General features: G+C 39.4%; 1 protein-coding gene across 1 annotated transcript; it reads right to left on the reverse strand.

Moving 5' to 3' along the window:
• Positions 1-3,455: 3,455 nt before the first annotated feature.
• Positions 3,456-8,865, reverse strand: LOC147897459 (protein DETOXIFICATION 16-like). The gene is made up of 8 exons (XM_087380216.1): positions 8,256-8,865; positions 6,039-6,583; positions 5,824-5,910; positions 5,647-5,703; positions 5,261-5,499; positions 4,937-5,055; positions 4,389-4,475; positions 3,456-3,733 (listed from the first exon to the last, which is right to left on the reverse strand). The coding sequence occupies exons 1-8, from the start codon at positions 8,490-8,492 to the stop codon at positions 3,665-3,667; spliced, it is 1,440 nt and encodes a 479-aa protein (XP_087236342.1). The 5' UTR covers positions 8,493-8,865; the 3' UTR covers positions 3,456-3,664.
• Positions 8,866-13,074: the final 4,209 nt, after the last annotated feature.

Consider the following 13,074-nt stretch of genomic DNA (forward strand, 5'->3'; position numbering starts at 1 on the left):
ACTAATATCAAGTTGAATTTGGTTAAATGCACTTTGCATTTAGCAAATAATCACACATTAGTGTGGGGAAAGAGTTGGCATACTTACTCTCCAAAAATTATAAGACCAAGGGCTCATGCCCTTCCTTAGATTCATTTCAATTTGCATTTAGCAAAAAGCAATATTTGAATTTAGAACATAGCATTTTGAATTTAGCACATAGCACTTTGCAATTGGCGCATAGTACTCTACATTTAGCACATAACCACATGCTCGTGTGAGGGAAGAGTTGGGACGCTTACTCTCCAAAGATTATAAGACCCAAGAACGTGCCATTCCTTGGGTTCATATTAATTTGCATATAGCACATAGCACTTTGAATTTGGCAAATAGCACTTTGCATTTGGCAAATAGCACTTTGAATTTGGCATATAGCACCTTGAATCTGACGAATAGGATTTGCATTTAGGCCATATGGTAGGATATCTGATCCTAATGATATTTTTAATTTTAACTCTATGAAAGAACTAGTGTTAATCATGTTCCATTCTTTTATAAATTTATTAGTGAATTACCACGAAGAAAAACTTGGTTGCGATCATCCTTTTATTTTTTGAATGTTAATATGTGAAGCAAATTCTCTCTTTGTAGTAATTGATCTTTTCATTTTTGTGAAACAAGTTAAATGCTAAAGTAGAAGTACCTACTTTATTTATGGCATCTTGTGGAAGTGCTGCTATGTTGGATAGATTGGGCAATAGATGGGATAGTGAAGAAGGCTATATAGGTCATAAAATAGGCCGATGCTAGTTAGCAACAGTCAGTAGCAGGATTCAAGCCCACAGAAAATAATCAGGCTAGCTTAAAGAGGCAGCTCAATAGGTATGCATGGTTTTCCATATAGACAATTAGTCAGAGTAGATCTAGGGCTTTGGCCTCCCTCTAGTTGTCTGCTGCTAGCTAGATCTCAGGATCATTTGCCTTGCATAAAGGCCCCCATTGGGATGGATCTAATAAGTGACTAATGCCTCACAGTTAGCTACATAGAAGAGTAGAGGTCTAGGAATCCAATATAGTATTACACTCCCTTGGAAGTAGATCTTCAAGAGAAAGTAGAGCTATAAGGCGAGGTGTAGGAGCAACGATTTGCCATCCCACTAAATCTCCATAGGAGCATAGAGTCTTAACATATGTTGGAGGTGTTCTATGGAGGTAGATGCCAACACATGGAGGTACTTACAACCCACACCTTGAAAGCCCCCACACCACCACTACCCCCCCCCCCCCCCCCCCCCCGCCCCCGCACCACCACCACCACCATCATCTTCTTTCTCCTACTTTATCTTGTCTGTCTTCTCTCCTTGGTCATAATACAACACACAACTAGTAGCAACTGGGTTGCGATGTTGATGTGGCACACTATGTACCCCTTCCCCTATCTTTGTGATGTTGTTTTATATTCCAATAGGCCTCCTCCATTGGAAATTGCCACCCACAAACATCACCACCGTTGCCTTATCCCTCTTGTTTCTCTTGTTTCATCTCCTTCTCATGCTCTTACTTGTTCTCCTTCTCCTCTTGTTCCTCCTCCTCCTCCTCCTTCTCCTCCTCCTCCTCCTCCTCTCTCTCTCTCTCTCTCTCTCTCTCTCTCTCTCTCATTTATTATGTTTCCCTTTCTCTCAACCAAGCCACAACAACATCTGCTTGTTTCATTGCGCTTTCTTATTTTTTCTTTTCTATCCATTCACACCTATCATGAGTGCATGTTGTAATAAGAAAATGTGTTTTATCTTGCTGTCATGCTTCAAAAGTTTCTATAGTCTTAGAAAAATGAAAGGCCAAGGTATTTCCTCATACAGTTTGGGAAATCACATTTACAAATTATAGCTCAAACCCTACTAATATGGTGGAGTTGCTATACCTTGGCGAACAAAGCTTGATGCTTGGACAATCCAATTTGAAGACAACTTAGCGATAAGACATTGTTGTTCAAAGATGTCTTGAGCTCATAGCTTCTTGTCCTCCATCTCCTCAGAATATCATTTGCATCCACAACAATGCCACCCACATTATAAAAATTTTGGACTAAAAAAGGGACCCTCTAAGACAACCCTTGGATTGGTGGTATTTAAGGACAAGGTGAATAAAATTAAGTAAGATATTGAAAATGGCCTAACTTTTCTATTTCTTTTTTCAATGGACCAAAGTTTCATGTAGACCTCCCACTTGCTACCTCAACTCTCTTATCACGTTTTTGAACTATAACCAAGCTAAAAAACCTAGTTTCTCTACCAAACTTGCACCATTTGTCCTAAAACCAAATCCTCCCATCCAACTATCACACTCATCCCATTCTCTCTCATTTCTCTTCCTTCTCCCTTTCTGAGCACCATTTTGTGTTTCTCTTGCTCCGATCCTATTTTCAAATGTCTTTCTTTCTTTTAAGCGAGAAGCTTCTCTCTATTCTCCCTATCATGGGATGGATTTTCATGTCAAATTCTCATCATTTTCCTTCTCTACCTACATTTCCCTCCCATTTCACATTCACTTATTCAAAACTTTAAAGATTTTTGAACAAGATTCACCGTGGAGAAGATCAAGGGGAGTTGTACACAAGAGAGAGAGAGAGAGAGAGAGAGAGAGAGAGAGAGAGAGAGAGAGCATTTAAGTCATGGCTTCTCGTAATTGCATTTTATCTTTCCATTTCACCACCTCACTCACTCAATGCAAAGTGGATTTTATGTTTTTTTGTAAGAACTTGATACTTGGTGTTGTACATACAATCTATGAAACGATCCAATCAATGACTTATGAATATAATTATGAGATCATTTTACAACAATTATTTAACCTTTATGTCATCCAAGTAGTAAATATACTAAGGTGACAGAGAGAAAGAGAGAGAGCATTCAAGTCATGGCTTCTTATAATTGCATTTTATCTTTACATTTCACCACCTCACTCACTTAATGCAAAGTGGATTTTATGCTTTTTTGTAAGAACTTGATACTTGGTGTTGTACATACAATCAATGAAACGATTCAATCAATGACTTATGAATATAATTATGAGATCATTTTACAATAATTATTTAACCTTTATGTCATTCAAGTAGTAAATATACTAAGGTGAGTTAGGTCTTAATGAACCAAGCTGATTGCTTTAATAGTGTAAACTTAATTCCGTTCTTATTTCTCTATTCATTGATCCTCTAGAACCTTAAAATTCAAGAAATTTAATGTTTAAGGAGTGTCAAATTTTGCTTAATGTAGTTCTTGAAACATTGTGAGGGCATATATGTGATTCTGTAGATGCTTACAAAAAAATTTATTTGGTGTATTTTTCATCTATCTCATTTGACAAAGCTATGTGTAACAAAGCATACATCTTAAAAACTAATAGGTCACATATTAATTTTGATTGCTTATTGCAAGAGTAATCTTTATTTTCCCAAGTTTGAAAAAATGCATGTTTTTTTTCCTAGCGCTACTCTAGAGTAGGAAGCAATGGTAGACTAGGGAAGGAAGATCCATAAAGGTGCTTTGCATGCAAGTACGAGGAAAGGAAAATACCCATGCCCTCATGTGCTATGCATTGACTTTACCCTGGCCTTGTTTCATAGATCCTAGCATCGTTTGCTCGTGTAGTGTCGACCACCTTTCATAAATCTGAGCTCAGTATTCCTTTACTTTAGTAGTAGTGGCTCCCTTGTACCAATGAATGATGAACTCAAACGGATTGCTGCTTTCAAGGCCTACACAATTTTGATCAATCATGCATCTTAGCACTCATTAATGGCTTCCCAAAGACAAGAAAGTCTTGCTTGGAATGTTCATGGAAAAGTTTTCCTTTGAAAATTAAAAGATATTGTTACTATTTAGAAGCTTTTAAGATTATTTTGCAAGTTTTTTTTTGGTAAGATATAACTAGGATGACACAAATTTTGAAGATTTTGTGACTTCAAAAATCCAATCAAGCCAAAATAGAAATTTTACAATTCAATAAGGTTTCTAAATAAGAATCCTTGATTCAGTCCTTTATTTAGATTTTAGTTTTGAGTTGGTCCTCAAAATAAAGAGGAAGGGGAAGCTAATTAATTGAAATTTCATTCAAAGTTCACTAGGGGGACATATTTTAGTTGCAAATCAGGTCCTCAAAAACTTGGCTTAATCTCATTGATTAGTGAAGACGGGAGAGAAGCTAATTAATTGAATTATCACATATTTTAGTTTTGATTTTGGTCCTTAAAAACTTAGTTTAATCTCGATGATTAGTGAAAATAGGAGGGAAGCTAATTATTTGAATTTTCATTAAAAGTTTGCTAGGGGGACATATTTTGGGATATATTTAGTCGTGCAATTAGAATAATTGCCCTTTCGAAGTGCGGAAGATGAGCATTGAATACACACCTCTTTCTCCCAGTTTGTAACCCATGTAATGACCACCAATGCAATCAATTGAACCACAGCACCACTGCTTATTCCTAGCCATAGTCCCTGCCAACATAGATAAGTAATGAAAATCAACGCTTTTAAGCAGAAGGTTACTCTTGCATCCCGCATAGACTTCTAGACTCGCCAAGAGGCTCCATTGATGAGCTAGTCGAAAATCGACTAATCGACTAGCCTAGTAGTGGCCAAAAGCACTCGACTAGCTAAGGTCATGTTTCCACGCACCTGGGGTGCGTGCCAAGGACAAGCGCTCCGATGCTCAAACGAGTACCCCCTTGCTTCCAAGGACTCAATTGGGCACCGATCGCTCATTAGTCCTTGTCACGCAACTGGGTGCACGCACCCTAGGAGCGTGGAAACAAGACCTAAGTGGAACCAATCACATTTAAGCATTAATGGAGATTCACACTATCTAAGTCTCTCACAATTATATTGCATTCAATGACGGATCCATGCAGGCCAATCTATTCGAAAGCGTTGTGCCTATAAATAGTCCATATTTATACCTCAGCTCGGACGTGAAACACAAAGGCCAGAAGGCAACCCATTGGCAAGCCGACACCGTAATATGATACGAGATTGATGCATGCTCCAGCCGTCTGCCATCCACATCCTCTTGCAATCCCTGCTACATTTTAAACGTTGCTTAAATTTTTTGCCATACAAGTTCAGACGGTTTCGTAGGCGAAAATGGAGATATGTTTTGAAAAACAAAGCGTTGTGAAACCAAGAACGCGATTGAATTTTGGTTCTGAAGTGCTGGCCCGCGATGCTCACGAGTTGCAGCTATGGAGGAAGAAGACTCAAAGCTCAGATGATAAAACTGTCACCTGTTAGAACTCCCTGCAAGCTGTCCAGAATGGAGGAGGCCGCGAGTACAGGAATCATCTTGGCTATGTAGTTGATCACTTCTTCTTCGTTGCTGTACGCTCGCCCAATCACGTTACGAAGGGAAAAGAAGGTTGTGAACACCAAGATGGACTCCAATGACGCCACCCCCATGGCCACTCGCACTGCCAAATGCGCTGCGGTTGGGCGCCCCGCTCCAAGCTCGTTCGCCACTCTTGTGCTGTAGGTAAAGATAACAGTATTAATCAATCATCGAGGGTATTATGTTGCTTGAGAAAAAAGGAGGAAGAAGATGTTGATTCTCGATGAAGACGCAACTGCACACAATGGGATGGAGCTAAGCTGTGCTCTTATTTACAGCGCTGACCTTGCGGCAGCGCCGAGTCCTGAAGGGATCATAAAAGCAAGTGCCGCAGAATTGTAACTGCACAAAAAGTTTGCACAAATGCCACATGATACGATTAAGTGACAATCCTCTAGATAGCAGCACTGAGGAAGAATGTCGAATAGAAGGGGTCGAGGATGAGATTGCCAAGTTTCGCACCAGATTGAAAGAGCTGACGTTTCGAGTTGTGGGTTTGGCAGGAGACCAGAAAGGAGGACGAGTGCTTCATATGACCACCACTCTAAACTGTCACCCACAAAGCAAAAGCGATCTCATTGGAATCCTTTTCATGGGGTACAACACGACGTTAAGCGGCTCTCATCGAGAATTTTGGATTGAAGATTGGCCTGGTTATGATTCGACAATATACATACCAGACCATAAGAGCGGACGGTACTGCGAGCCGGAGGAAGCCCTTCAAGTCGTGCAGCGCCTTCCACGAAAAAGGACTTCGAGATTTCTCACAAGAAGGCGAGAACCCTACGTACGCTCCCAGCAATATGACATAGACCCAATTGGAGATGCTTGTTGCTAGAGCAGCCCCTCGGCTCTCCAGTCCAGACTTGTAAACCAACAACCAGCAGAGCGGTATGTGACAGCAAAACGTGATGGCAGAAGAGAATACAAGGGGGAAAACGAGGCTTTGAGCTTGCAGAAATTTGATAAGAGGCTGTGCTGTTGCAGAGGCAAACAAGGTGGGAATCAACCAGCGTGTATATTCTCCTGCTTTCTGTGAAATGTTTGGATCTTGCCTGAGAGCCAGTAATATGTGTTCTATGTTTGCCCAAACAATTGCAAGTAACATGCCAATAGCATTCAACACCACCAATGCTCGCTGCATATACAGACCCAGCATCTTGTATTGCCTTGCTCCATATGCTTGCCCACATAGAGTATCCAAAGCACATCCCATACCCGCCTGCATCCAATGCCGTTTTGAATTTAGCAAACCTGTTAGATTGATGCCAAGTGAACCAGCAGATTATATTGATTTGCTTCACATCCGTTTACAGTATCCAAACCACACTGTTGCATCAACAGCAAAGCGTTAAACCTTTCTTATCCGATTGCCGTCACATGCAAGGGATTAGACTTTCCCGAGTACACATATATCCCCATGCCGCTTTGCTCTGTATTCATCAGCGCCAAATCCTACAAATAAACTTATACGGAGTAGCTTTTTTGAAGAACAGAAACTAAGATCCAACTCAAGCAAAGCAATTAACATGCTCTGTATCAATGTGGGCATCAGCATGTCCTCAAGATGATGGCAGTCTTAAAATGTGCAGCAAGATAATTGAAGTCTCGGGTTAGGAACTATGGCCTAATTGATGTGAAGTGAACCTGCTTTTGGTATTTCTTCGTATAAGAACTCCTGATTAATACGTGGACACTCTAGACTCCCCTTCACACTAATGTGCCTTTGCGAGACAGCGGACCCTTCTCTCTCGAAATCTTATCTGATAGAGGCGAAGACCATTGTAGGACTCTTCTGATCTCAGGGCTCTTACAACCTAAATGTGAATGCTCATCCAATAGATTAATTTGGGAAATCCAATTAACATATGGTACGCTTGTCAATCTAGGTCCCTAGGCAGATGGTGCTTTCCCGCCCATAGATCTAGTATGCGAACAAGTCTCTACCAACAAATGACCTCACACACAATGAAACCTTCGCTCCAATCATGCATGCCTCTGAATTGAAACCACGACATTTTTACTTGCACGTGCGAGCTCTAGACAGCCTTTATGTGTGTACCACATGGCTGGGCAAAGGGGTGGCTCACCTACGCCAATGGCCTCACCTCCTTTACTCTATCTTCACCATACACGTCCGTCTATTTCACCTCCCCTTTGATTTAATCATGCTATTACCTCTTCCTTTCTTCAAAGGTAATACTTCCCCAATTAGAGGAATTTTGATTTGGTATACAATGTTGCAACATTGTAATCCCACATGACAGCTATACTTCTGGCTACTGGTAGTATGAGGGAATACCAAAATCAGTCGCCACCCCCACAAATGAGCTCATGTTCATGATCTCCTCCTCCTCCCCCTTTAAGAAGCATTATTTATTGTATCTGTGATGGAAAGATTGCCATTGAACAACATCCATCTTAATTCTAAATTGCAATTATATCTTTGAAAAAAAAAAAATCTAAATTGCAATTATATGAACTAGAACCACCCACTAGTAGCACTAGGATAGTTGAAGCTAACCCACCATAGTACCTGAGATGAAATCAGTGTCACACATCAATACCATTCCCATTCCCTACTCTAATAATGTTTAGCATTGGCTGCTCTAGTAATGCTGTGAGAAGGTAACATTCCTCGTGAGGAGGAAGCCTCATTAATGCAGGCTACATTCCTACCAGTAATGATGAAGGCCTCGCGTGAATGCCCTCGGTTGTTCCATTCCATGTCAATTTTCTTATTTCGGCCAATGGTGAGGCTCACTATTATGTGAAACGAGCCAATCTGTGTAGACTACTGTAAACAAAGGGACAATCTATGATTGCCAAACTCTGTTCCCAACAGAAACATTCGATTACTAACAAACACGGGCAATGAAAGGAACAGTGCTTACCAACAAGCTGGAGCCTGTGACCGTAGCGATGGAGGAAGCGATAGAAGCGCTGGAGAGGGCAAGCTCATCGAGATGGCCGGCAAACATAAGCGAGACGGTCTGGATAAGGAGCTGGAGGATGTTCACGACGATCATGGGACCGGCAAGGCAGCACAGACGCTTGATCTCCTGCTTCACCGTTTCCATTGTGGGAGGATCGCTGGAGCAAGGCTCCTGTACCTTGCATGCTGCCGCCATGGTCCTTGTCGCAGATCGCACTCTCACAAGAGTACGCCACAGTCCAGTTCAAGCCTCTCTCTCTCTCTCTCTCTCTCTCACACACACACACACACACACACACAGAATCTAAGACATATCGATGTTTATGTAGCTGTTGCAATGGATTGCACTGGGAATGGACGGAGCATGTGGTGATGATATGACAATCTGAAGATGATCTGGCCTATGAATTAGAGACCTCTTAATGCTCTGTAGACTTCGCTAGCTCGTACTCCATCAAACTGATTGCAGCGGCCGACCTGCAACCCAATATCGAGTAGACGCTGGTTTGTAGTTTGACATTCTCTTGGGAATGTGCTAGATACCTCCGCCATTGTTAGAAGGCGCTCTTCAAACTGTACGTTTGGACCTTTTGGAAAGTAATATAAGTGGTGTACTGCACTTTCTCGTTGTCCGCGATCCCTGAATCCTTGAATCCTGACGTTTGGAAGGAAGAAGGTGCGAGCCACTGCAAGTGTCGAGAGAGTGCGGGCGACAGAATTCTACTTTTGGGTCGCTTTCTCACGTGCTCTACTTCTCTTTGCAGAACAATTCCTTATAATAGGCTTCGGTTTGGACACTTAGACTTATTACCTTCAGTGTAGTCCACTTCCTAAATTTGATACAGATTTCATTGGCATTGGGGTGTTTTAGAAGCCCTTTTGAAATTTTGGTTGTCAAATGACAAGGGATGAATGAAGGTGAACGATAGAGTGAAATGCCCAAGAGAGCATAAAATTCGAGGAAAAGGAAGAAGGAGATTGAGTAAAGGCAAATGGCCCAAAAGTTATACAAGGGGACCCCAAATCATCAATGCTCTACAAGTGCACCAACCACAAATTAACACGTAGGAGACATAAATAATAAGAGCGATTTAGTACAACAATAAGATCATCTACATACAAAAGTGTGATGGCTATATTACATATTTTTTAGCAAATGAAAATCTTTTATATAATCAAGGCTTCTCATTTCTCTATTTCAAGTTTTAGGCATTGGTGTAGTCTCTTGAATTTCAATATATACTTTGAATTGCAATACATTTTACAAGCTTTCAACCTATATCAATGTTTTTCCATGCCGTTGTAATGAAAATGTTTCGGCTTTCGCTAAGGTCATTCTTAAGGACCCAAGTTGCTAAATGCCACATGGTTATTTTTGGTTGGTTGCTTTTTGTTGCGCAATACATGCCCCTCCTTTTTCTTTGCCCACTTTACCTTCCTTTTTCCACCTTTAAGTCTACTTTCCTTTCATAATTCGTGAATGATAGAAAGGGGAAAGGGTAATGCTATGGCACCCTATGCCCTATATTGCTATATCACTTATATATCTTTGCAGCTTGAGATACACATTTCCAACTCCCATTTATCAAATCTCTTTGTCTCTAAATATCCCACTTGTTACCTCTCCAAATGTCTCCCCTAGGATTGTCACATCCTTGACTTGACCAACGATGGTGTAATGCATGTTGGTGAGGTCATAGGCAACATGCGTCTTGCATCTGTATTGCATGTTTCTTTTAGCTTTTTATCTATTACATATTAAGGGTGTCCTATCTATGGACCAAACTTTTTTAAGAGAAAAACATGCATTTTTGAACACTAATCTCACCTAATTTCCCAAGGAATCAGAAAGGAGTCTCACTTTATCGTCTTCTAATGAAAATCGCATGCCTTGTTAGGTATAATAACATATGGTATGATTGAAAATCTAGTATTTATAACTTATTAGTTACCTTTGAATAGTCTTAATGTATAAATGATGTCCTGAATTCATATAAGTACATATTATGATATTACATTAGCTAATCCCCTCATTTCATGTCAATGGCAAGCCCACTTTATAGGCAAGCAAGCCAGATATTGTTGATCTTAATCTTGATTTATTCATTTTTATGAATGAATAAATAAATAAAGCAAATATATAAACAAATTTTCTAGAGCCTAAGAATAGGAGGCTAGAGCATGATTTGGTATAGCCATTTTGGATGCAGCCACTTTTAAGGGCATGCTCTGAGACTAAGGGACCACTGATGCATTCACGGTGTTTCTTTGTCCTTTTAACTTGCTTACATTTCCATGAAATTTATAAATCACCTATCTTCACCTCTGTCCAAAATGCACTAGTATAGGTAGCATGCAATAATCAACAACTTGTAACATCTAATTCAAGTATGTAACATTGGTACCCATTTTAAGATTCCCTCAAAAATTATAACTTAAAAAAAAAAGGTCATATTTTGTGTAGTGAATTTTTTAGAACTTTTAAAATCCTATCAATTTTGGTACATAATGCTTGCAAATTATGAAGGACCTCGACTACAGAGGACAATATCAATGTATTTAGAAAAATCAAGAAGTCTGTAATTTTTTTCCTTCCTTTGACCTTTTATTTTCAATAGAAAAACGACATGATACAACTTTCAATCCTACGTGTAGTAACATAACCTTATCAAAATTCTTAAGTTAAACTTTGTAGTATCACATAAAGTACTGAAAGAATGAAAAAATATCATCAAATTAATGGGAACAAGTAAATGCCTCCTTCTTCAAAACATTCAACGCATATGGATTCTCAAATGTCTTAAGAACACTTGTCTATTGAAATAATTCAAAATCACAAAATTGTCAATATAATTCCATAATTGGAGTCTACTCAATTCTCCCATATGTGTCATCTATATCATCTTTATAACCATCCCCAATAACAAATTAATGAGAACAAATAAATGTTCAAAACATTCAAAGCATTTGGATTCTAAAATGTCTTAAGAACACTTGTCTATTGAAACCATTCAAATACAAAAAAGTGGCAATACAATTCCATAACTAGAGTCTACTCAATTCTCCCATATGTGTCATCTACCTCATCTTCATCACCCTCCCCAGTCTGGGTTTCATGTATGGGTTTCTCAATCACTTTCTCTTTCACAACCTCCTTCTCCATGTATCAGCTAGCTCGCCTGCCTCCGTAAAGCCGGGTGAATCTGGATCGAACTTCCCACCTTTCAAACCAAGCTCCTGATGCTCATCAAGTAAGTGATGAATAGCAGTCACTCTCTTCTTTATGTAATCACATTGAATAGGATCTTTTTCAATTGCAATTACATTTTAACTCTTTTTTCAGGAACATGTTGTGACTGTGCCTGAACCAGCAAATAGATCGAGTATCTACTCATGCTCATTTGAAAACAGATCTATGAGCTGATTAATTAGGAGTTGTGGTTTTTGATAAGGATTTACTATTTTCCCATTCTTATCCATGGTCACATGCCTGAGCTTCTTCATCACAGGTGGAATAATGAAATGATCAGGAGTAAATGGAGCAGATGAGGGAGAATTGATGTGACCAATATTTTTTTTCCATCCATAGACCAATACCCAATTGAAATGTTTCCTTTCACATTGGGTTTCATCCTATGACATGCAGCAAAAATAAGTTTTAAATTTATCAAAAGAAAACTCAATTATAACAATAATAATTGACCCACAAAAATATTTGCATTTCATTGCTGCACTCACCAATAAAGGTGGTCACGTCCAACACATTTATCATTGATGACACTCATCATTGCCCTAGACTACAAGTCTGAATGAAAAATTACGACGCGCCAAAGCGTTGCTGACGTAATTGACATGAATTGGTCAAGAAGACTCATTAGTTCCTTTGCTTTGGAAGGGACCTCATCAAAGGTGGATCCGAGAACATTAAATCCATATGGTATGTCTGGAATGACCAATGTGTACTCATTCTTTGGAACTATCTTTGACTATTCATTGGAAGCTCTGTTGAGCACACGATAAAAGTTTAGTGGATGGTTTTCCCCCCTGTCAAACTCTAACATGTCATCACTAAGAGTGATAGATTGTTGTTGAGTTCGACGCTCTTTTTCTTTTGCAGCCCGGTCAATCAATTGCTTAAAGCTTGCAGGCATCATACTACTCTCAGATCCCTTCTTGCCTCTTTTTTGAAGGTTTTTGTCAAAATAACAGTTCAATATTTTAAACATTCAAATCTACAATTCGAAATAAAATTTCCATTAGAATATGTATACCAAATTTGATATACCATGCTTTTGAATACATTGGAATATGGAGCCAAGCTCTCCATCCTGCTACTTTCTGGATACTCCTCCCGAACAGCATCCCAATCCGGCATGTTCAATTGCCAGATCATTGTTTCCTGCATTCTCATGTATATTTTATGCTTGCATCGAAAACACATGTAAAATTCTTCTCACTTATACAATTGAAACAAAGTCTATTGAAACATTATTTGTAAAGAGATTAATGTAAAATCAAGGAGAGACATGATGCAAAGGAGAGAAGTTTACTTACTCATTAAATTCATTGCCCATTTCATCCAAAGAGAGATCCCCAGACACCACTTTGCCAAGTACAGATTTAATTAGAATCTCATCTTTAATTCCCTGCGTGCTCTTCCATGCTGTGGCTCGAATTTCTTCAAGATTAGCCTTCAAGGTATGGGTTTCTTTCTTGACTCCTTTAGGTATCGGTTTTTTCTGCCCTTTCATCTCAAAATTCTCCCACTTTAAAAAAAT

The sequence above is a fragment of the Dipteris shenzhenensis genome, chromosome 10, assembly GCF_047967505.1.
Source record: "Dipteris shenzhenensis isolate YYH24624 ecotype China chromosome 10, Dip_SZ_1.0, whole genome shotgun sequence".
Lineage (NCBI taxonomy): Eukaryota > Viridiplantae > Streptophyta > Polypodiopsida > Gleicheniales > Dipteridaceae > Dipteris > Dipteris shenzhenensis.

Excerpts from the sequence above, each read along its gene's own strand:
- LOC147897459 (XM_087380216.1), bottom strand. The coding sequence starts at position 8,492 with ATGGCGGCAGCATGCAAGGTACAGGAGCCTTGCTCCAGCGATCCTCCC. Across the intron at positions 5,704-5,823 it reads ACGTCAGCTCTTTCAATCTG|TTACAATTCTGCGGCACTTG; the intron begins GTGCGAAACTTG and ends CTTTTTGTGCAG. Across the intron at positions 5,500-5,646 it reads GGACTCGGCGCTGCCGCAAG|CACAAGAGTGGCGAACGAGC; the intron begins GTCAGCGCTGTA and ends CTTTACCTACAG.